This window comes from Ranitomeya imitator, chromosome 7 (assembly GCF_032444005.1).
Source record: "Ranitomeya imitator isolate aRanImi1 chromosome 7, aRanImi1.pri, whole genome shotgun sequence".
NCBI classification, from domain to species: domain Eukaryota; kingdom Metazoa; phylum Chordata; class Amphibia; order Anura; family Dendrobatidae; genus Ranitomeya; species Ranitomeya imitator.
In genome coordinates, this window is record NC_091288.1 from 96995175 (window position 1) to 97016292 (window position 21118).

General features: G+C 45.0%; 1 protein-coding gene across 3 annotated transcripts in view; it reads left to right on the forward strand.

Moving 5' to 3' along the window:
- The first annotated feature begins 111 nt into the window (after positions 1 to 111).
- The window catches only part of NRP2 (neuropilin 2), a 178323-nt gene continuing 157316 nt past the window's right edge, over positions 112 to 21118 (forward strand). For 2 of the 3 annotated variants that reach the window (XR_011314661.1, XM_069733670.1), the window contains exon 1: positions 112 to 642. Coding sequence is in view for 2 of the 3 variants with exons in the window: in XM_069733670.1 (XP_069589771.1) it covers positions 570 to 642 (73 nt within the window). In the remaining variant the exon portion in view is untranslated. The remainder of the gene's footprint in view (positions 643 to 21118) is intronic. The other variant, XM_069733669.1, reaches the window with a different exon arrangement.

The window sequence follows — 21118 nt, forward strand, 5'->3', positions numbered from 1 at the left end:
GATGTAGCAGAGCCGTCACCCCGCCCCTCTCCGGCTCCTGTGGCAGATGAGTGGGCTGTGTCAGTGACAGGCTGAGGGGCGGGCTGTGTGTGTGTAGGAGAGCAGGTAGGTGTAGCAGAGCCGGCAGATGTAGCAGAGCCGTCACCCTGCCCCTCTCCGGCTCCTGTGGCAGATGAGTGGGCTGTGTCAGTGACAGGCTGAGGGGCGGGCTGTGTGTAGCGCTGTGGCTCTGCCTCTCTCTCAGCACATGCTGCCCTCTGTATAAGGCAGCAGAGGAGCTGGAGGGAGCAGACCCCAGGAGCCGGCTCTGAGCGCACACTCCGCACCATCCTCACAGGTAGCCACAGACAGGACTGCACTGGCCATTCTAGCCCGGAGCCGCCACCGCTGGACACTTGTCCCCATCGCTGCGTCTGGGGCAGGAAACTCTTCTGTACCGCTGGCAGTGTGGATATTACAGCCCATTCCCGGAATATCTTCCTGGCATTTTGCACATGCTGAAGCCCAGCATTGCCCAGGCTCCATGACTCAGGGACGGTGGCAGTGAAGACAGAGTTGTGCTCCTCACCATGGATCTCCTGGTGCTGCTGTTTGGAGTTATTTGTCTGCACTTCTCAGGATGCTCAGTGTCAGGACAAGAAGGTAAGAGCCATCCGCAGCAGAGCAGAAAGCCTCTGCTCCTCTCCCTGCCTCTGTTATTATGGAGGAGACGGGCTGCTGCCGGATCATGTCACATCTGGACTAAATCAAAGGTTTAAAAATACTACAAAGCCTTGTGCGAGGCTCTGCGTGTTGTGGAGCAGAGGACGTCTCCCCGGAGTGCTACCCAGAGTCCCATCAATCTGTAATAGCAATGCAGGGCAGGCAGGGAAAGGGTGGCAGCAGGTATGGGGAGAGCAGCGGTGCCCTGTGCCTGCGTCTTGGAGCAGGAGTGTGCGGGGCAAGTCGTGTGATGGACAGACAGCGCCGGGCGCAGACGATCAGAGTCCCCAGAGAGGTGGATGCCACTCTCATGTGCTAGCAGTGTGCTGGGGAAAGAGACCAGGCAAAGAGAAGGGAGGTAAGAGCGCAGAGAAGGGAGGTAAGAACGCAGAGAAGGGTAAGAGCGCAGAGAAGGGAGGTAAGAGCGCAAAGAAGGGAGGTAAGAGCGCAGAGAAGGGAGGTAAGAGCGCAGAGAAGGGCTGTAAGAGCGCAGAGAAGGGAGGTAAGAGCGCAGAGAAGGGAGGTAAGAGCGCAGAGAAGGGCTGTAAGAGCGCAGAGAAGGGCTGTAAGAGCGCAGAGAAGGGCTGTAAGAGCGCAGAGAAGGGAGGTAAGAGCGCAGTGAAGGGAGGTAAGAGCGCAGTGAAGGGAGGTAAGAGCGCAGAGAAGGGCTGTAAGAGCGCAGAGAAGGGCTGTAAGAGCGCAGAGAAGGGATTTAAGAGCGCAGAGAAGGGCTATAAGGTTGCAGAGAAGGGAGGTAAGAGCAGAGAAGGGCTGTAAGAGCGCAGAGAAGGGAGGTAAGAGCGCAGAGAAGGGTAAGAGCGCAGAGAAGGGAGGTAAGAGCAGAGAAGGGAGGTAAGAGTGCAGACAAGGGATGTAACAGTGCAGAGAAGGGAGGTAAGAGCGCAGAGAAGGGATGTAAGAGCGCAGAGAAGGGATCTAAGAGCAGAGAAGGGAGGTAAGAGCGCAGAGAAGGGCTGTAAGAGCGCAGAGAAGGGATGTAAGAGCGCAGAGAAGGGATGTAAGAGCGCAGAGAAGGGATCTAAGAGCAGAGAAGGGAGGTAAGAGCGCAGACAAGGGATGTAACAGTGCAGAGAAGGGAGGTAAGAGCGCAGAGAAGGGATGTAAGAGCGCAGAGAAGGGATCTAAGAGCAGAGAAGGGAGGTAAGAGCGCAGAGAAGGGCTGTAAGAGCGCAGAAAAGGGCTGTAAGAGCGCAGAGAAGGGATGTAAGAGCGCAGAGAAGGGAGGTAAGAGCGCAGAGAAGGGATGTAAGAGCGCAGAAAATGGCTGTAAGAGCGCAGAGAAGGGATGTAAGAGCGCAGAGAAGGGCTGTAAGAGCGCAGAGAAGGGATGTAAGAGCGCAGAGAAGGGTAAGAGCGCAGAGAAGGGAGGTAAGAGCGCAGAGAAGGGAGGTAAGAGCGCAGAGAAGGGATGTAAGAGCGCAGAGAAGTCCATCTGCACCAGGAGAGAGACTAGAATTCCTGTTTCTCAAAAAGCGGAATGATAAGCCCAATCTCAGTGTGAATTGCGCCTGGGGAGGGTACAAGTACTGTAGACCAAGATCGGACATTACCATCAGTAGCTCAATGTAAAGTAATGTGATGCATGCATAGTAGAAACTTGTAGGAATGGACCGACACCAGATAGGAGGTGTTTGCAGACATAATGCTCACAGACAAGGACAGGCTGAATAAAGTTCCCCCTTACAGCCAGGGGAAGACCAGTCCTAGCATGCCATGGCTGTGTGCTGCAGTGAAGTACTGATCCCCATTCTGTAGGGGTCACCAAGCCCAGGATGTCACCTCTCCATTCTGTGCATTCATCTGCTGGGATCCACACTGATATCTGCCTTCCTTCACAGAAGTTGTGAATAAGGTTGGACCCCATTGTAGAGCAGATATACTGCTATCTGGTGTGAGGGTCCAATGTCACAATGCACACAGGCTGCTAATCTGTCATTCACACTCTGCACTCAGATAACATAGTATGTACAACCTGTAGTGGACAATCCCCATTTACATGTTTCATCCCAGCACTGCATTGTTCATTGCCTGGCACTATTTAGTCTGCCAGTGACCTGTAGTGTTGGGTACACGACAGCATGGTGCTGGGGGGAACATATGGAGCTGGGACCCCTCTGCATTCAATACTGATGATAGTGGGTGTAGATAGTGTTTTGCAGAGGCTAGTAACACTGGTTGAATACATGGTAGGCGTTGGATGGTTAGAAGCCTAATATCAGATGTGCCTTCTGCTCGCCTCCCCCTCACACACTCTACACATCTTCCTTCCAGCTAGCCTCCAGTGTAACATGGGAGGAATCAAATATTAATAATGGTGGTGAGATAACCCTTTCTAAAGGATTCCTTCCTCTAATACATGGTGCTCATTTTTTGGGGGGGGGAAGATGTAACAAACATGAAATCGTTTACAGTGAAATTCGCCCACACATTGTTACAATGATTGTGGTTTTCTTTTTACATTTCTCTGTTTTTTGTTTTTTTTTAAGATCTGTGTCAAACAGCCATGTATTGACCGGATTTTCCAGCATGTTGGTAAATCATCTCTACGGATTCGGTGTGAAGAAGGCAATCAATGATCCGTAAAGTCAACTCTGTATCCAATCCTTAGTAAAATTGGTACAGGAAAAATATGTCTTTGTACCATGTTAGCCAGTTAGTGGATAGAAAAATATTAAAATGCCGGTGATGACGAGAGCTGAGTAGCCTGAAACTGCTATTTGTTACCATCTTTACAATTAGCCATTATATTGTATCACCCAGTGAGGACTCTCAAATCTTAAGATTTTAGTAAAATTGGCTCATTTATGGCCATTTCTGGGAGGCCCGGGAATTATATTCATGGACCTGGTAGAGCGCTTTGTTACTGGGTTAGAATGGAGCAATACCCCACTGACCAACGTGGGACTGAAGCCCACACATCAGAGGCTCCAAGTAACTCAGCCATTTAAATGGCAACACATAGGGCTCAGCAACGACATGAAACAGCAAATTTCAGAACTGGCAGATGAGAAAATGAGCCCTGTGATTTCAGAAAGAGGATTATCCATCTCGGTGTTGGAAAGGGGATTTCACAAGGCAGTGGCATCTTATGATCCCGGGCTAGCTAAGTGGCTTTGGCAATCATCCTCTGACGATCCCCATGTGATTAAAAACTTTAAAGGGTGGAAAACATGCCTGGGGGGTGCCTGAGCCTTAAATACTCATCTTGTCTGCTCCCTCCACATCTTTGCACAGGGACAAGCAGCCCAGTTTCCTTTAGCGGGATGAATTATGTTGTGGAATAATTGGATCATAAAGCCATGTAAGATTCTTATTTGATCAAAGGCTGGCCACCTTGCTTTCCATAGTGATAGCTTATGCCTAAACTGTCCTGATTCCTACCAGCCCCCTGGTTTCACCTAGAATGAACCCCTCAGTCCTGCAGTTATTATTGGGGATAGTAGAGGAATGATAGGGCTTGTCACACTAAGGTTATTCCCCTTGTGTCATGATATACTGGACATACCTCTGCATCTGATATATAGGAAAACCATTTCTACCAGAGTGGGCTGCAAGCCTAGAAGTCTCATTTCTGGCCAGCAGCTTACGTGTCTCAGCTGCCCCTATCAATCATTTATACTGTTATCACTTTATTGACCCTCTTTGAATACTTTCCTTGCCTTAAGGTCATACACAGTGCCAGAGTGTCATTACTTAAAACCCGACAGATAGGCAAAGTTCACTTGTAGAGTATTAGGACTGATCTCTCCTGATCTACTGATCTTCAGAAAAACTGATAATGGTGAGGGTGTCATGGGCAGCTGAATGGTTTGGCAAACAAACTGGATGTTTCCGAGATGTTAACTCCTTGGGTAGGATTTGGTTATAAATCTGATGGCCCACCTTGAGTATCCCCTTCTGAAAGGACTATAAACTCTTTAATGGACAAGCAGCATTTTTGGGGACTTGGATCATACCAATTTGTGCAGGGCGTTTTTGGTTAATTGTCAGTTTGTTATGCATGTTAGTTTTCCTCTGATTGCTGTGAGTGCGGGTTGTGGACATTGTATTTTTTTTGCTCAGCACTGTTGTCTAGTCCATTCACCAGTGAGATGTGTAGAAGGCTTACAATTGTGTTACACAGGGGACATCCCTTATGCCATTTACTGATCAGTCCTGTAATGAAGCGCCAGAAATAGAGCTGCTCCATCCATACCATGTGGAGACCCTCCTCACTGTGTCATCCTGGCTAGATTTAGTTTTCACACTTATCTCTTCTCATTAAGCCTGACAGCTGTGTCCTAGTTAACCCATTTATTACCATGGAGTAATAGTCTAGGGGACATCTGGGGTAAACCATTTAGTGCTCCCTTTGGGACATTCAAAATAGGTCTCCAACTAGGGAAAGCTTTCCGAACACCGGTCACCGGATAGTAAAAACATGGGGCCAATATAATAAACCAAATTCCTACCAGGTGGATCCACTATACCAAGTTACGTAGGGTGAAAAAAGACCTACCTCCATTAAGTTCAACCTTTCTCCACCAGCTAAGAAAAAAATGCCAATATCATGAAAATTAGATTCTGCATAGTATGTAGTTTTGTGGTCCTGATAGGATCCATGTTTTTTGGTGGTCTACAGTTCTGAACATAAATTAATAAAAATACCATTGCTGTACATGCAACTCTGACAACGATACAACTATGTTACTGCATGTCTATGTTTGTTTGTAATTTGTAAAAGTAAGTCATTCTAAGTTATGTATAATAAAAGTAATCATGATAATACAAAATACAATTATTACCATCTTTAAAAAAAATCATGTACAGATCCACTGAATCAGCCCTGGTTAAGTCATAGTAAGCGTCTTGTAAGGTCAACATGATTGGGCCTCCCCAAGAAATCTGTTTTTTTTTTTTTAATTAGATCTGGTATTGTAGTTACTAACATAATACTCCATCTGACCTTCCAATATCATAGGTTTAACTCTTAATAAAAATATGACAAAGTGGCTACCCTATAATTGGGTGAACAGTCAATGGGATGAGAACTCACAGGATCTTCTGATAAAGGGACTGGGATGCTTAGTTTAAGTCACAGTGCCACCTAGGTATTAAAATAAGTAGTGTTTGAATGCTCGGGACGGATGACTGATTATGGCCCGTGTGTACAGGATGATTTGCCTTCTCTATACATTTATGATTATTAAAAAATTCTCTTATTCGACAAAAAGACATAATGTCGAGATCTGTATGTCAACACAGAGGGGCCGTCATGGTCTATGGCTAATATAAGACCCATAATTGGCTAGTCAAGAGTGTGTATATACCGAATTTCCCAACATTGGACCCTCATTTATTAATTTCCAGCTCATGGCTAATAGGTTCCAAGATACTAAAATGAAACTTATTTCTGGCGATGAGGAGTGAAGGCAAGCGATGGCTGCCCTATCTAATAAGCAGTAGCTTTGAGCTGGTTTTCAGCACTGCGGTATCGATATGTAGCTATGCCCCTACTCTCTGACCTTGGTCGTGACGTTCCATGGCAGGTGGTCACTGCAGCCACAATGAGCAGCTCTCTCCACCTGGCCTCAGATTATCAGAGGCACAACTCTCCATGGTGTTCACGCACCCGTCACATCCCATCAATCTCAATGTGTTCTCCATAAGGAAGCGGCATCGTGATGGCACTGATGTATCCTCCAGATTGAAGCCGTATGTTCACAAGTTGATAGGTGACTCATGCCCTTAGAAACACAATACATATGTTACTGGTTTTTTTTTTTTCCTATGAAATTTTTTTATAAATGTTAAATGTTTTTAGTAAAATCTGTTGACCTCAACTATCACTTATATGGTTTGGTTTTCCTCATATTCCCTTTATAATGTGCACATATTCCAATGGCACCACTGCCTGATAGATAACACATAGAATTGTGTCCCTTATTTAAGGTGGTCTTAGGGAGATAAGCGTCATTTTGTCAGTCGCAACGTTCGTCACATCTGAGATGCAGATTGGAGCATCTGAATACAAATTGTGATTGCTTATTCCCTATAGAGAAGAATGCAGTAGTTGACATTGGTGGATAATTTATATTTGGGTCATCTCTTATCACTGGCGGACGCAGAAGAGGGCTCTTTTGCCAGAACAGTATATGGGCCCTTAGCAGTCCATTCTTTGGCTATAGCCCTATTTAATTATATGGGGGATATGTCATTTAAAAGATAAGTAATGACTCGACACTTTACTTCTTTTATGGGCAGCAAGGTGGCTCAGTAGGTAGAACTGTAGCGTGGGGGATCTTGGGTTCAAGGACAACATCAACAAGGAGTTTGTATGTTCTCCCTGTGTTTGTGTGGGTTTCCTCCGGGTTCTCTGGATTCCTCCCACACTCCAAAGACATACTGATAGGGAATCTAGATTGTGGGCCCCATCGGGGACAGCGATGATAATGTGTGTGATGAGCCGTGGAATTGATGGCCCTATATGAGCAAGTAGAATAAATCCTCTTTTAAAGTGAACTCTACTTGAAACGCATACTGTGCTATGCACATCTGCAGTGGCTCATCTTATCCTGCAGGTGGCATTGTTTCTAGGTGTGCCTATGATAAAGGGCACATCAATAGTTCAGAGCCGGCCATACCGAACAAGACACCCTGGGACGGTGAATATACCACCAGTCAGTGCAAATCATTTATGGATCATCTATTTAGCTGCATATTACCTAAATACTTTATTCCAGACCCATATTTTGATTTTCTGTGTTTTATATACAGTAGTTGGTATATAAACTTACAGTCATACCGCTTAACCATTTATTTTCAGGTGAGGAAAGAAGATGAATAATAATATTAATATGCCTACCCGTGCCTTTTTTAACATTGTGACTCACAGGTGTATTGCATCAGTGAGTATTAATTATAATTGTGCCCGGTGGGCTCAGCCCATTAAATCACTTAGTGGCTCAGGTGTTGCTATTAAAGGTTAACCCAACGTTTGCCAACTGCCACAAAAGCCTTGCAGTGTAGTAGCAGCTTGTATTATATGTAAATCCTAACTGAAGTCTTCCTTGTACTGGAAATCTATGGCAAACAGTGCAGACACAGGAGATGGGGCTGCCAGAAGCATGGGAGCAATGTCCGCGGGTGCGTGGCACAGTAACTGGCAGCACTCTCCCAATACAGATCCTGGTTGGCGAAAGTTAGCCCTGATTTGAGAAACTTTAGAGAAACAGTCTGGTGACAATACTGATACTCTGCTATTGCTGACACAAAGAACTTGAGCCTTCTGGCTTAAATAATGAACAGCATCCCATTTCCTTCCCATGCTTCCTGTTTGGTTTGCAAAAATACAAAATCATTGTCTTACGGGGTATGTAAAAAGAAAGTGAGAGCGTCATTTAGATTAGTATTTATTTATATTAATAGAAGGATCTGAATTTATCGGCATAGCCACATAAGTGTGGTAACCCTTTTTTCGTGTTGCGCAGTCACCAGTAAACCGGAGGGGCACATTGCAGATGGCTATTACATTCTGTAATACTTGTATAGTACAAGACTTTGTATAAACGACAGACTGAATCTGAATTCTGCAAGAATAATTAGTGTTCTTGGTGTGAAAAGGAGCTGTCTTATCAAACGGCCTCTTTTCAGATGGAAGCAGACCCCGCTGATTGCTGCAGGCCCAATCCAGAAAAACACTAGAGATTAACTGCTATTTCCGGGGTCAACCATACATTACACGGAAATGTACCATTGCGTGCACTCTATTCAATGAATGGCTGTCTTTGTTACCAAGCAAGTCCTTTATAGGAAATTTAAATCCACTAACAAGACATCACAACTTGATGAAATTACCCTTTTTTTCTAATTGCATGACCCCATCTTTGATTATTTAAATGGTCAATACCAAAATGACTAAAACTTATATTTTTTTTTACTCTGACTTTATTCTACATACTGTATATTATCTGAGACTTCAACTGATGGGCTATCCTTATGCAATCAGTGCATGATTGTTGGTAGTCCAACCCCTATGACCCTACTCAAGGGCACAATGGAGGGGCTACAGCATTGGTTAAAGGTCCAGAATCAGCGTTCATTCATCTGAGGTCATCATCATACACATGGGTACCACGGTGCATCGCATTTATTTCTCCCTATTTAATTGAAGTGGCTGAGCTACAGTACCAGGTGCTGAGCTACAGAACCAGATACTGAGCTACAGTATCTGATACTGAGCTACAGTACCAGATACTGAGCTTCCTTACCAGGTGCTGAGCTTCAGTACCAGATACTGAGATATAGTACCAGATTCTGAGCTTCAGTACTAGGTGCTCAGCTACAGTACCAGATACTGAGCTACAGTACCAGATACTGAGCTACAGTACCAGATACTGAGCTACAGTACCAGATACTGAGCTTCCTTTCCAGGTGCTGATCTTCAGTACCAGATACTGAGCTTCAGTACCAGATACCAAGCTTCAGTACCAGGTGCTGAGCTTCAGTACCAGATACTGAGATATAGTACCAGATACTGAGCTTCAGTACCAGGTGCTAGGCTACAGTACCAGATACTGAGCTACAGTACCAGATACTGAGCTTCCTTACCAGGTGCTGAGCTTCAGTACCAGATACTGAGATATAGTACCAGATTCTGAGCTTCAGTACCAGGTGCTCAGCTACAGTACCAGATACTGAACTTCAGTACCAGATACTGAGCTACAGTACCAGATACTGAGCTTCCTTACCAGGTGCTGATCTTCAGTACCAGGTGCTGAGCTTCAGTACCAGATACTGAGATATAGTACCAGATACTGAGCTTCAGTACCAGGTGCTCAGCTACAGTACCAGATACTGAGCTACAGTACCAGATACTGAGCTTCCTTTCCAGGTGCTGATCTTCAGTACCAGATATTGATCTTCAGTACCAGATACCAAGCTTCAGTACCAGGTGCTGAGCTTCAGTACCAGATACTGAGATATAGTACCAGATACTGAGCTTCAGTACCAGGTGCTCAGTTACAGTACCAGATACTGAGCTTCAGTACCAAATACTGAGCTACATTACCTACAGTACCATATGCTGATCTATAGTACCAGATACTGAGCTACAGTACCAGATACTGAGCTACAGTACCTGACACCAAGCTTCAGTACCAGGTGCTGAGCTTCAGTACCAGATACTGAGATATAGTACAAGATACTGAGCTTCAGAACCAGGTGCTCAGCTACAGTACCAGGTGCTGAGCTACAGAACCAGATATTGAGCTACAGTATCCGATACTGAGCTACAGTACCAGATACTAAGCTACAGTACCAGATACTGAGCTTCCTTACCAGATCCTGATCTTCAGTACCTGATACTGAGCTTCAGTACCAGATACCAAGCTTCAGTACCAGGTGCTGAGCTTCAGTACCAGATACTGGGATTGTTGGTAGTCCAACCCCTATGACCCTACTCAAGGGCACAATGGAGGGGCTACAGCATTGGTTAAAGGTCCAGAATCAGCGTTCATTCATCTGAGGTCATCATCATACACATGGGTACCACGGTGCATCGCATTTATTTCTCCCTATTTAATTGAAGTGGCTGAGCTACTGTACCAGGTGCTGAGCTACAGAACCAGATACTGAGCTACAGTATCTGATACTGAGCTACAGTACCAGATACTGAGCTTCCTTACCAGGTGCTGAGCTTCAGTACCAGATACTGAGATATAGTACCAGATTCTGAGCTTCAGTACTAGGTGCTCAGCTACAGTACCAGATACTGAGCTACAGTACCAGATACTGAGCTACAGTACCAGATACTGAGCTTCCTTTCCAGGTGCTGATCTTCAGTACCAGATACTGAGCTTCAGTACCAGATACCAAGCTTCAGTACCAGGTGCTGAGCTTCAGTACCAGATACTGAGATATAGTACCAGATACTGAGCTTCAGTACCAGGTGCTAGGCTACAGTACCAGATACTGAGCTACAGTACCAGATACTGAGCTTCCTTACCAGGTGCTGAGCTTCAGTACCAGATACTGAGATATAGTACCAGATTCTGAGCTTCAGTACCAGGTGCTCAGCTACAGTACCAGATACTGAACTTCAGTACCAGATACTGAGCTACAGTACCAGATACTGAGCTTCCTTACCAGGTGCTGATCTTCAGTACCAGGTGCTGAGCTTCAGTACCAGATACTGAGATATAGTACCAGATACTGAGCTTCAGTACCAGGTGCTCAGCTACAGTACCAGATACTGAGCTACAGTACCAGATACTGAGCTTCCTTTCCAGGTGCTGATCTTCAGTACCAGATATTGATCTTCAGTACCAGATACCAAGCTTCAGTACCAGGTGCTGAGCTTCAGTACCAGATACTGAGATATAGTACCAGATACTGAGCTTCAGTACCAGGTGCTCAGTTACAGTACCAGATACTGAGCTTCAGTACCAAATACTGAGCTACATTACCTACAGTACCATATGCTGATCTATAGTACCAGATACTGAGCTACAGTACCAGATACTGAGCTACAGTACCTGACACCAAGCTTCAGTACCAGGTGCTGAGCTTCAGTACCAGATACTGAGATATAGTACAAGATACTGAGCTTCAGAACCAGGTGCTCAGCTACAGTACCAGGTGCTGAGCTACAGAACCAGATATTGAGCTACAGTATCCGATACTGAGCTACAGTACCAGATACTAAGCTACAGTACCAGATACTGAGCTTCCTTACCAGATCCTGATCTTCAGTACCAGATACTGAGCTTCAGTACCAGATACCAAGCTTCAGTACCAGGTGCTGAGCTTCAGTACCAGATACTGGGATATAGTACCAGATACTGAGCTTCAGTACCAGGTGCTCAACTACAGTACCAGATACTGAGCTACAGTACCTACAGTACCAGATGCTGATCTACAGTACCAGATACTGAGCTACAGTGCCAGGTGCTGTGCCTGGATAAACAATGACCTCTCTGTTCTGCTGATCTATAGGGGTCCCAGGGGTCAAGCCCGCACTTTAGGCCAAAGTCCTACACAGCCCTGTTAAACAAAATTGCCTGCACTGATACCATATGTGGAAAGATCGCCAACTTCTTGATGGATGCTTAGATAAGACAGAATAATTGACACAGTTGCCTAGATTCCCCCCTGTGCTAATGAGACAGACTGTAGATTGCCATAAACCTGCCGCAGCCCGCTGACGGGACGCCGGGACAGAGGCAAGGAGTTTGGAAATCCAAGTTGTAGCCTTCTGCTATTTTTAAAATCGCGTCTGGAATTCACGTAACCACACTATATTAGAGAATGACTGTTCATGTAATTCCCCATTATTTTCTGTACCCCCAAGAACCCTTAGAATAGAAGTGACCGCATATCTAACAATAAAAGCTTATTTGTAATAATAATAAACACTGAACCACCTCTGTAAAATACATGTTAATAGCCATTAAATAGTAAAGAACAGAAAACCAAGCCAGCGCTAATGTGAAAATGGAAGGAACAGCTGGCAAGTTGTGAAAATAAAGCAGAATTAGATTAAGGGGAGAACAATGCAATGCAGCTTTATGAGGTTATTATTAGGGGTTGGGATGTGTATATCCAGTTACAGATTATTACAGAGCTGCGAACACTTGATTACAATGTGTCAATCTGAAGAACAGGAGACCTGTGGGATGACCCCAGAAACTCACTGTTCTTGACAACACAATTGCAAAGCATTATGGTCTTGCATTGTAGAGACCCCCTTACAGAATAAAGCGTTTCTTTCTGGGGGTTTAGGAAACTGTCAAGTACAGATAAGGCTCTTGATGTAATCCCTTGGGGGATACCAGTTTGTATTAAAAAGGAAAAAATTAATTTCTAACTACTGGGCTAGCTGCCAAATTATGTGACCTTACAACGGTGCAGCTGCAGTGCAAAAATAAACCTCCGATAAGTGAAATCTGTGAATCCCACCAGAGTCGATAGCAAGAACAGAGCGTGTTTAAGTCTCCTTTTCCTCTGGGGAAGGGTGGGCTGTGCATTGCTGTAAAATATCCTACAGTTTTCTGTTTTCACAATGACACATTGTAACGCAAGCTATATAATTACGCATTGTCTACAACACTGGGCAGGATTTCAAGAAAAGATAGAAACATGAGCGGTGATATAACCGTCCCTGCACGTATGTATCTCTAGGAGTTCATCACTATTTCAGCAAATATGGCCCAGAACAGGTTGAGTAAATCATATCCATATGTCTGCATGCACGTGTATCCTTATATACGTATTCCAGAGTAAGGCAAGCTCAGAGTAAACAGGAAATCACCATTTGCTTTCTGATCTCATGAGAACTGGCAAAATCTTTCCTGATAATGACATTTTAAGGTACGGTGTATGTGCGTCTCAGTAACCTGCTACTTATGACAAAGGGTAAGTGACGAGCTGCTGAGGTTTGCGGAGAAATCCTGGAAGATCTGACTCTTCACAATGGCCCCTGAACAAACACGTCAGTGCAATCTAATTGTCTACCTGTGTGTTCATATTGGTCACCAACCTGTTTGTTTAAGGCATGAACCTAACAAAATAACATTACATTGGTTTGGGTTTTACAAAACAACTAAACAAACTTGCCCAAATCACACACCCTGTTACCAGGTATGGGCAAAGCTCTTCTAGAGATAACATTTATGTTTGCGTGGTTTAAAGGGAACCTGTCACCAGGTGTTTTCCCAATGTAAAGTATGGCCATCACCTTTAAGGCTGCTTTTACAGCAGTTTAGAATGTTGTACGTATGTCCCCAACCCCCTGTACATAGCGCAATAAAGACCTTTAATTATACCAGCAGACACAGCGGTTTGGTCGTTTGTGTGTTTCTAGTCTCATCTCTTCATACAATCGCCATCCTCGTGCCCTGCTTCGTGTGGATGATGCGTCCTATGCAGTGATGAGCGAATATAGTCATTCCTCAGGTTTTCCCAAGCACACTCGGGTGATCTCCGAGTATTTGTTAGTGTTCGGAGATTAAGTTTTCATCGCCTCAGCTGAATGATTTACAGCTACTAGCCAGCCTGAGTACATGTGGGGGTTGCCTGGTTGCTAGGGAATCCTCACATGTAATCAAGCTGTCTAATAGCTGTAAATCATTCAGCTGCGGTGATGAAAACTTAATCTCTGAACACTTACAAATACTCGGAGATCCCCGAGCGTGCTCTGGAAAACCCGGGCAACGAGTATACTCGCTCATCACTAGCCCTATGTCATCCACAGTGTCTCCCAATAAGGCTCCTGCACTTTCCTTGGCAGGGAAGAGAGAAGTATGCCTGCGCAGGGGCGCAATTGGGAAACAATATGTGGATAATGTACAGTGCGTCATCCATGGAGCAGGGATGGAGAACAGTGATTGTGGGAAGAGAGAAGGCGAAAGATCAAGACCAGAGACACCCATTGCACCAAATCGTGGTGTCTCAGGATATCATAAAAGGTCTTTTTGTGTCTTCAAGAAGGGATTGGGGACAAACATACAACATACTAGAATGCAGGAAATGAATCATAGAATCATAGAATGATACAGTTGGAAGGGACCACCTGGGTCATCTGGTCCAACCCCCTGCTCAAAGCAGGATTTACTAAATCATCCCAGACAGAGGAGGCCGTAAAGTTGGTGTATGTACTTAAGATTGGGAAAACCTGGTGACAGGGAACCTTTAATTGGCCTCTTTGGTGGTTAGGTTGGCCATGGTGTGATTAGATTCTAGCTGTATTATATTATTATATTTTTTGACAGGTCATTGTGTAATTGAGTGGACCTTGTGAAGTTAGATTGCCCCTTTTTAATTACTATCGGTCAAAATGTCTGTAGATTGGTCCATGTGTGTTTAGATGAGTCGTGTAGGTTGAATTGGACTTTCTATGTGTTGCATACCTCATATTAGCATTTGTTTACACTGCCCAAAGTGGGTTGCTAAACGACCAATAATTTGCTTGCTTGTTTGCAGATCAGCTGTTGTTTAGTAGCCTGTGTACACAGGTTGACCCGGATTTAGATACTGTAAGGGTACATACACACAAACAGTTAAATCTGCATGTGATCAGTGAACAATGTGGATTTACTACCTCTAATACATTCTATTGTGGGCTTGGTATTTCTATAAATCCCATCCAATGTGCTTGTATCATGAAACACAGCATTTTGGATGCAGCGCAGGTGAGCTGCGTCCAAAACGTTGCTATTCCTGATCGTGGGCACGTACGTTATTAGATCATTCAAGACAATGCGTTACCAAGAATGATGATCTTTTGTGCAGCGCAAAAGATTGTGTCAACTGACAAATGGGCATTTTGCTCTTTCGTCAAGTGATCAACTGACTGGTTAGACTGCAAGATTATGGTGAAACGAGCTCTCGAACAGGGCAATTCTTGCTTTGTAAATGAATTTAGTCATTATCTTTTTAGATTGTTTGGTTGGATTGGTTAATTAAGCCACTTGTGATTATATTGATCTTTGAATGGATAGATCCTCTTTGTAAATACATTTGGCATTATATTGTTGGGAGCCCCAAACACAATAGATAGCTGTTGGCTAAATAATGATTTACCCCACAAATGGCAGTAGACATGGGCGAACCCGAACAGTAAAGTTCGGGGTCCATACTGAACACCTAGTTTTTGGGAACAGACTCTGAACATGGACTTCTCCAGGAAGACTGTGTAACTGTCTGGGTTTGCTGACAACAGCGAGAGCAGGCACCGCTGATGGTAGTATTCATAAGCCGGCACCTGTGCTAAAAATAAATCAATAACAAAAAATGACCTGGGTTTTGCCTGCACTGGTTATCAAAAATAGAACAGACTCCATGTCACTATTTTGAAAATGTATTCATTTATAGCACAGGCGCTGGCTGTTATCAGCCACAGCAGGCTTAGGCTGATGGGAGTAGTACTCTGTCATTAGCTGACACGTGTGACCGGAAGTAACCTTTTTACCGCCGGTCACACCTTTTGGCTCACACTGTCATCTGACATCATGGGAACCGCAGCTCTCTAGACCAGAGTCCAAGTTCGCCATGCTGTCCTTCAGATGACAGTGTGGCAAACAATGGATGTTCGGGCCCCTATTCATCTGAATGGGGTCCAGGTTTGGGTACTGTTCTGGAACAAACCCAAACATCCACATGTTCGCCCATCACTAGCCTGCATCTATCTCTCCTGATTACTCCATAAACAGGAGCACCGGCTCTGCTGAACGCTTCTGTGTTCCCTATGAGAGAGCCACTGCCAGAGAAGAAAAGGATTCCAAATCCAAAGGTGGAAATACTGCATCCTATCACACCTCAACATCATCTGTTGAGGGAAAGTGAGGCGTCACCATAGACATTAGAATTCTGACTGAGCCCACTTATATCGTTGATTTGTATATAGGCGGATTGGTCTTTGTTTGGGTAAATCTAATGTGGTTAGATTGATCTTTCCATGGCTTGATTGGTCCTTGTGAGGTTAGATTTGTCTTTGTTTGGAAAGATTGGTCTTTGTATGGGTAGAGTGATAGATATATGGGGTTTGATTATTTCTGGTGTGATGAGATTGACTTATGCATAGTTAGATTGGTCTCTGTGTGTTTAGATTGGTCTTGATAAATCTGGAGTTTTCATGTAATTGCTCAGTATACAGTTGGATAGATTGGTCCCTCTTTGATTAGATTTTTTTAGGTCATTTTTTTAAATACATTCCTACGCATTTTGCTTAGAGTGACTTCTTGTATTTTCAGTGTCATGGTTTTTTATGATCCTGGGGATTTTCGCTATGAGTCAGACTGCATATGATGATTTGCAGCATATCAGCAGAGCAGTGTTCAGAATATGTAATATCTACTACAGAGCTATAAGAAAACAGACACACTGTGCTAGACACCATATCCCCCTGTGTGTGCTGTGCTGGAGAGAGCCCGGATGGTGAACGGAGAGAATGGAGGCTTAACAGTGTTAAGTGTCTCTCTTGGGGGTCAGATCTCCCTAGAAAGGTTTTTCTGGATATCTGAATAAAGAAAAGCTTCTCACATTGTGGGGAAAATGTGATGTAATGTCTCTGCAGCTTCATCCACCAGGCATGTGATATGGATTTGTACATGCTCCTGCCAGGAAAGTGTGCAGTGGTCACTTAGTTAATCCTAATTAATAAAATATAGATTTATGATGAATTTTGAGTCTGCCTTCTCAACTGCTCCTTTGCAAAACCTTCTGTATTTTCCTTTCATAGTAGGCTACTGATCCTCACATTTTATGGATGCCAAAGATATGACTATTTAATCACTGTTCTGGCATGCCAGTAAAGCGGGATGACCTTCACTTAGGTCACCATTGTGCAGTATCATGTATACATTAGTATCCCGCATGCATGCAGACACATTTAGCTGTGGCCTTATGCAACTATTCATTTACATAATTGCAGAATTGTCAAACTTGTATTTATGTTAAAATTACATTTTGCTGTATTTGAAGCTGCAGCCTTGCAACCATTGTAAGAACATGTAAGTAGGGCTCCACCTTCACAGGTTGAAATCTGCAAAAAATTACTTTCTTGTGACATATAATATTTGTTAGCCCTGAACTTGTTAGGACTGGCCATCAGGAGATGACACTGAATCTCCATGATCTTATGGAGTCCAGTGGGGCTTCTCCATGTAGCAGAAGTTGGTTATGTGTCATCTTCTGGTTCATTATTGCAGTCCATGTGTGAGATGGAGGATTTGGAGAGTAAAGCCCCCGTCTCACATAGCGAGATCGCTAGCGAGATCGCTGCTGAGTCACAAGTTTTGTTTGGTTGGATTGGATAAGTCTATCTCCCTGCTATGGCTTTGTCATTAAAGGGAAGCTGTCACCCCGTTTTTTCAATATGAGATAAAAATATGGTTCAGTAGGGCCTCAGCTCTGCGTTACAGCAGTACCTTTCATATCCCCCGATTCCCCACCTTTGCTGAGAAAATACCTTAGTAATCTCTCCGTTTTCGTCTGTCAATCACCCCAGTCCGGCCTGATGGGCGGGGCGTTATCGCCGTTTCTGCCCACCTCTGGCTTTGCTCTACGAATCTTCTTTCGTGCGTTGGCGTTGTTTTCTGCGCCTGCGCATTCAAGTGGCGTCTCGCACATGCACAGTATGTTTTGCCCAACAGTGTGCAAAGCATACAACTCATTATTGAGCATGTGCCGGCATTTTCCTTGACGTTCTGTGCCCCGGAAGTCTTTCTATGCAAAGTGTGTTGTGCTGGGTCAAAAGCCGGCGCATGCGCAATAATGATTGCATGCTTTGCCCACAGTTGGTCAAAGCATACTGCGCAGGCGCTAGAGGCAAATTCAATGTGCACGCCCAGAAGCTGAACAGGATCTGTGCTATTCACAGATCTAGTTACGACAAACACGCCAAAGAGCGGGAGGAGAGACGGTGATTAAGCCCCGCCCATTGGACCGGACCAAGGTGATTAACATACGAAAACGGAGAGATACTAAGGTATTTTCTCAGCAAAGGTGGGGAATGAAAGGTACTGATGTAAAGCAGAGCTCAGGCCCTATTAAACCATATTTTATCTCATATCGAAAAAACGGGGTGACCCTTTAAAGGTGTGGTGCAAAACTTTTAGTTTAATCCTAAGTGTCTGTCTTTTTCATTTCATAGTCTAACCTCTTTTCTAATATAGGTACTTCAATTAAAAGGTCCCTATATTCCCTCTTTACTCTCTCTAATCACTTTATTTTTTACCTACTTCCTGTTTGACACTTTTTTGAGAACCCTCAGTGCATGCTGGGATACTCAAATGAGACGTCATCAGGAGACAGAGGCTTCAGCCATTGCTGAAGCCCCTGCCCCCTCCCTGAAACCAAGCGTCATCAATGACCTCCATTTCTTGGACTGTGCTAGTCCCTACTCTACTGAGCATGTGTTGGTTGCAAATTCTGATGTATGCTCAGTAGGATCACCCAAATAGTCTCTTCAGAGAGGACAAGGACTAGAACTCCAGTGCCACTTAATGGAAGTAGCAATAGGTGCCACTAGAGTTCCACTTGTCTTCCTCTTTGAGGAGACAATTTGCATATTTCCCAGACGAGCATTGCAGGGCTTAAAAGTCTCCTCACCTTGGCATGTCAGGCTTGACATGTCACTCTCTGCAAGGAGAAACATTACACCTTGGTTTCCAGTAGAATCATATCACTGCAATATGCACAGTAACAGTGCTCTCTCTTGCTGTCTCTAAAGAGGTGATGTGTTGGCAACAGAGTGCACTGTCAGAGCACATTTTAAGGAGATTAGCCAGCGAGCAGAACCTAGTACTGCCCCCCGCAAGTAACGCCACTTGCAGAGATGAGACTGGCCACTGTTTTTCCTATATGCAGGGTAATCTTGTGAGTCGCCCACCAGGGCAGTGGGGTACTCGGTACCGGGTCCGGTCGCTCTTAAAGGGGATGTCACAGTGGCTGCGACCTGGTCAGTGGCCCTGGGACTCAATTAAAAGGGGAACGGACTTTTAAGAGGTATTGTGAAAGTCTATTTTCGTGGTGCCACCTGTGGTTCTCGGACAGTAGGGACCGACGCCGCTTAACAGGGTCCTCTGGGGTGATGGTATGGCGGCTGGATGGTGGCGCTTCCCACGGGTGAAGCGGGGTCGCCAGGGCTCCCAAGGTATATGGCAGGGATTATGTGTTGCCGGTAAATAACAGAGGACTCAGGGTTGCAGTCAGGTTTACTGGTTTACTGTTGGTAGCAGGCCACAGTCCAGGGCACCGGCAACAGGTACAGAAGGAGTCCAGGCAGCCCGGAAACAAGAAGAAGTCCCCTTGGCAGGACAGGTTGGGAGCCTTCAACTTTGCGCTCACTATTAGTCCCTTGCTATCTGAAGTGTCCTAACAAGGTCCTCATTCTTTCCTGTCCTGGGACAGTACCTGTATGGTAGGCAGCTTGAGCCGTTCCTTCTGGGGTCTCTGCACGGTGACTTCAGCCTCCAGAATGCAGATGTACCACAGGCTTAATACAGGCAATTTATGTATAGTCCTATGCCCTCCGGTTCTGTCGTGCGACTTACAGTCTTCCACGACCTCGGGCTCATGGTGCCCGACCTCTGCGCTCTGGCTCTGAGGGTGCCCGGTAGCAGTTCCCCTTTGAGCCTTTCTTCCTTCTCACTGCTCCTCTCCTGTCTCTGTCCACTCTCAGACAACACTGAACTCGACTGACTAGACTCCTCCTCCAGACTAGGATCTTTATTCAGGGAAGCTGCCCTAAAACTGGGTTTTGAGCTTCCTCTTCTGGCCTGGATTCAGAAGGTGTTGTGTGTGAGATTACCTGCCAAAGGGATTTTCCTTGTCTCCAGGCATAGCACTACCCTCCCCGAGAGGAAGGCAGCACTACTGTGGTACCTGAACTCCTGGGGTGCCACACTTGCAATGCATACTGACAGTGTGCTCTCTTGCTGGCTCTAATGAGGTGACATGTTTGCAAGAGAGTGGTCTGTCAGAGCGCATTTTAAGGAGATTACCCAAGTACTGCCCCTTCACACCCTGCAAGTTAAATCACTTGTAGAGGTGAAGCTGGTTTCTGCTTTTCCAGCATGCAGGGTAATCGCCTTGCAATGTGTACTGACAGTGCGCTCTCTTGCTAGCTCATGACTTCTCATCAGAGCCAGCAAGAGCCACTGTGCATTAAAACGAATATTGCACAGTAACAAGAGCTTACTTGGATACGTCAGAATTGATAATCAACGCATGCTCAGTAGAGCAGGGACTAGCACAACCCCTGAGACTGCAGCAGTGACCGCAGCCTCTGCCCCTGAAGATGTTTTGTTTAAGAATCCCAGCATGCATTGGGGGTCCTCAAACAAAGCGTCATCAAACCGGAAGTAGCTAGGGAAAAAAACCAAGCAGTTAGATAAGTAGTGTAGTGAGGGAAGGATAGTGAATTTTAATCAATGTATATTACAAAATATATTATATTATGACATTAAATAGACATATAGGATTAGAATAAATGTCAGTTCCGTATACCCCTTTAAGGCTGCGTTCACACACAGAAGTCACGCTATGTGTTATGATCTGGTGGCCTTGGAGCAGCATGAGACGTACTCTGGAGAAGGTGGCACCTGTACTGACCGCAAACCCTGAACTAGCAGCGCAACTAGAACCAGCCGTGGGGGGTACCTAACACTCCCTAGACCCCTCGACACAGCCTAAGAATTAACTACCCCTAACGACAGAAACAGGAAACCTATCTTGCCTCAGAGAAAATCCCCAAAGGATAGAGAGCCCCCCACAAATATTGACTGTGAGAGGAGAGGGAAATAACATACGCAGACATGAAATCAGGATTTAGCATAGGAGGCCATACTAGCTAAAAAGAAAGGATAGAACAGAGTACTATGCGGTCAGTATAAAAACACTAGAAAATATCCACCAC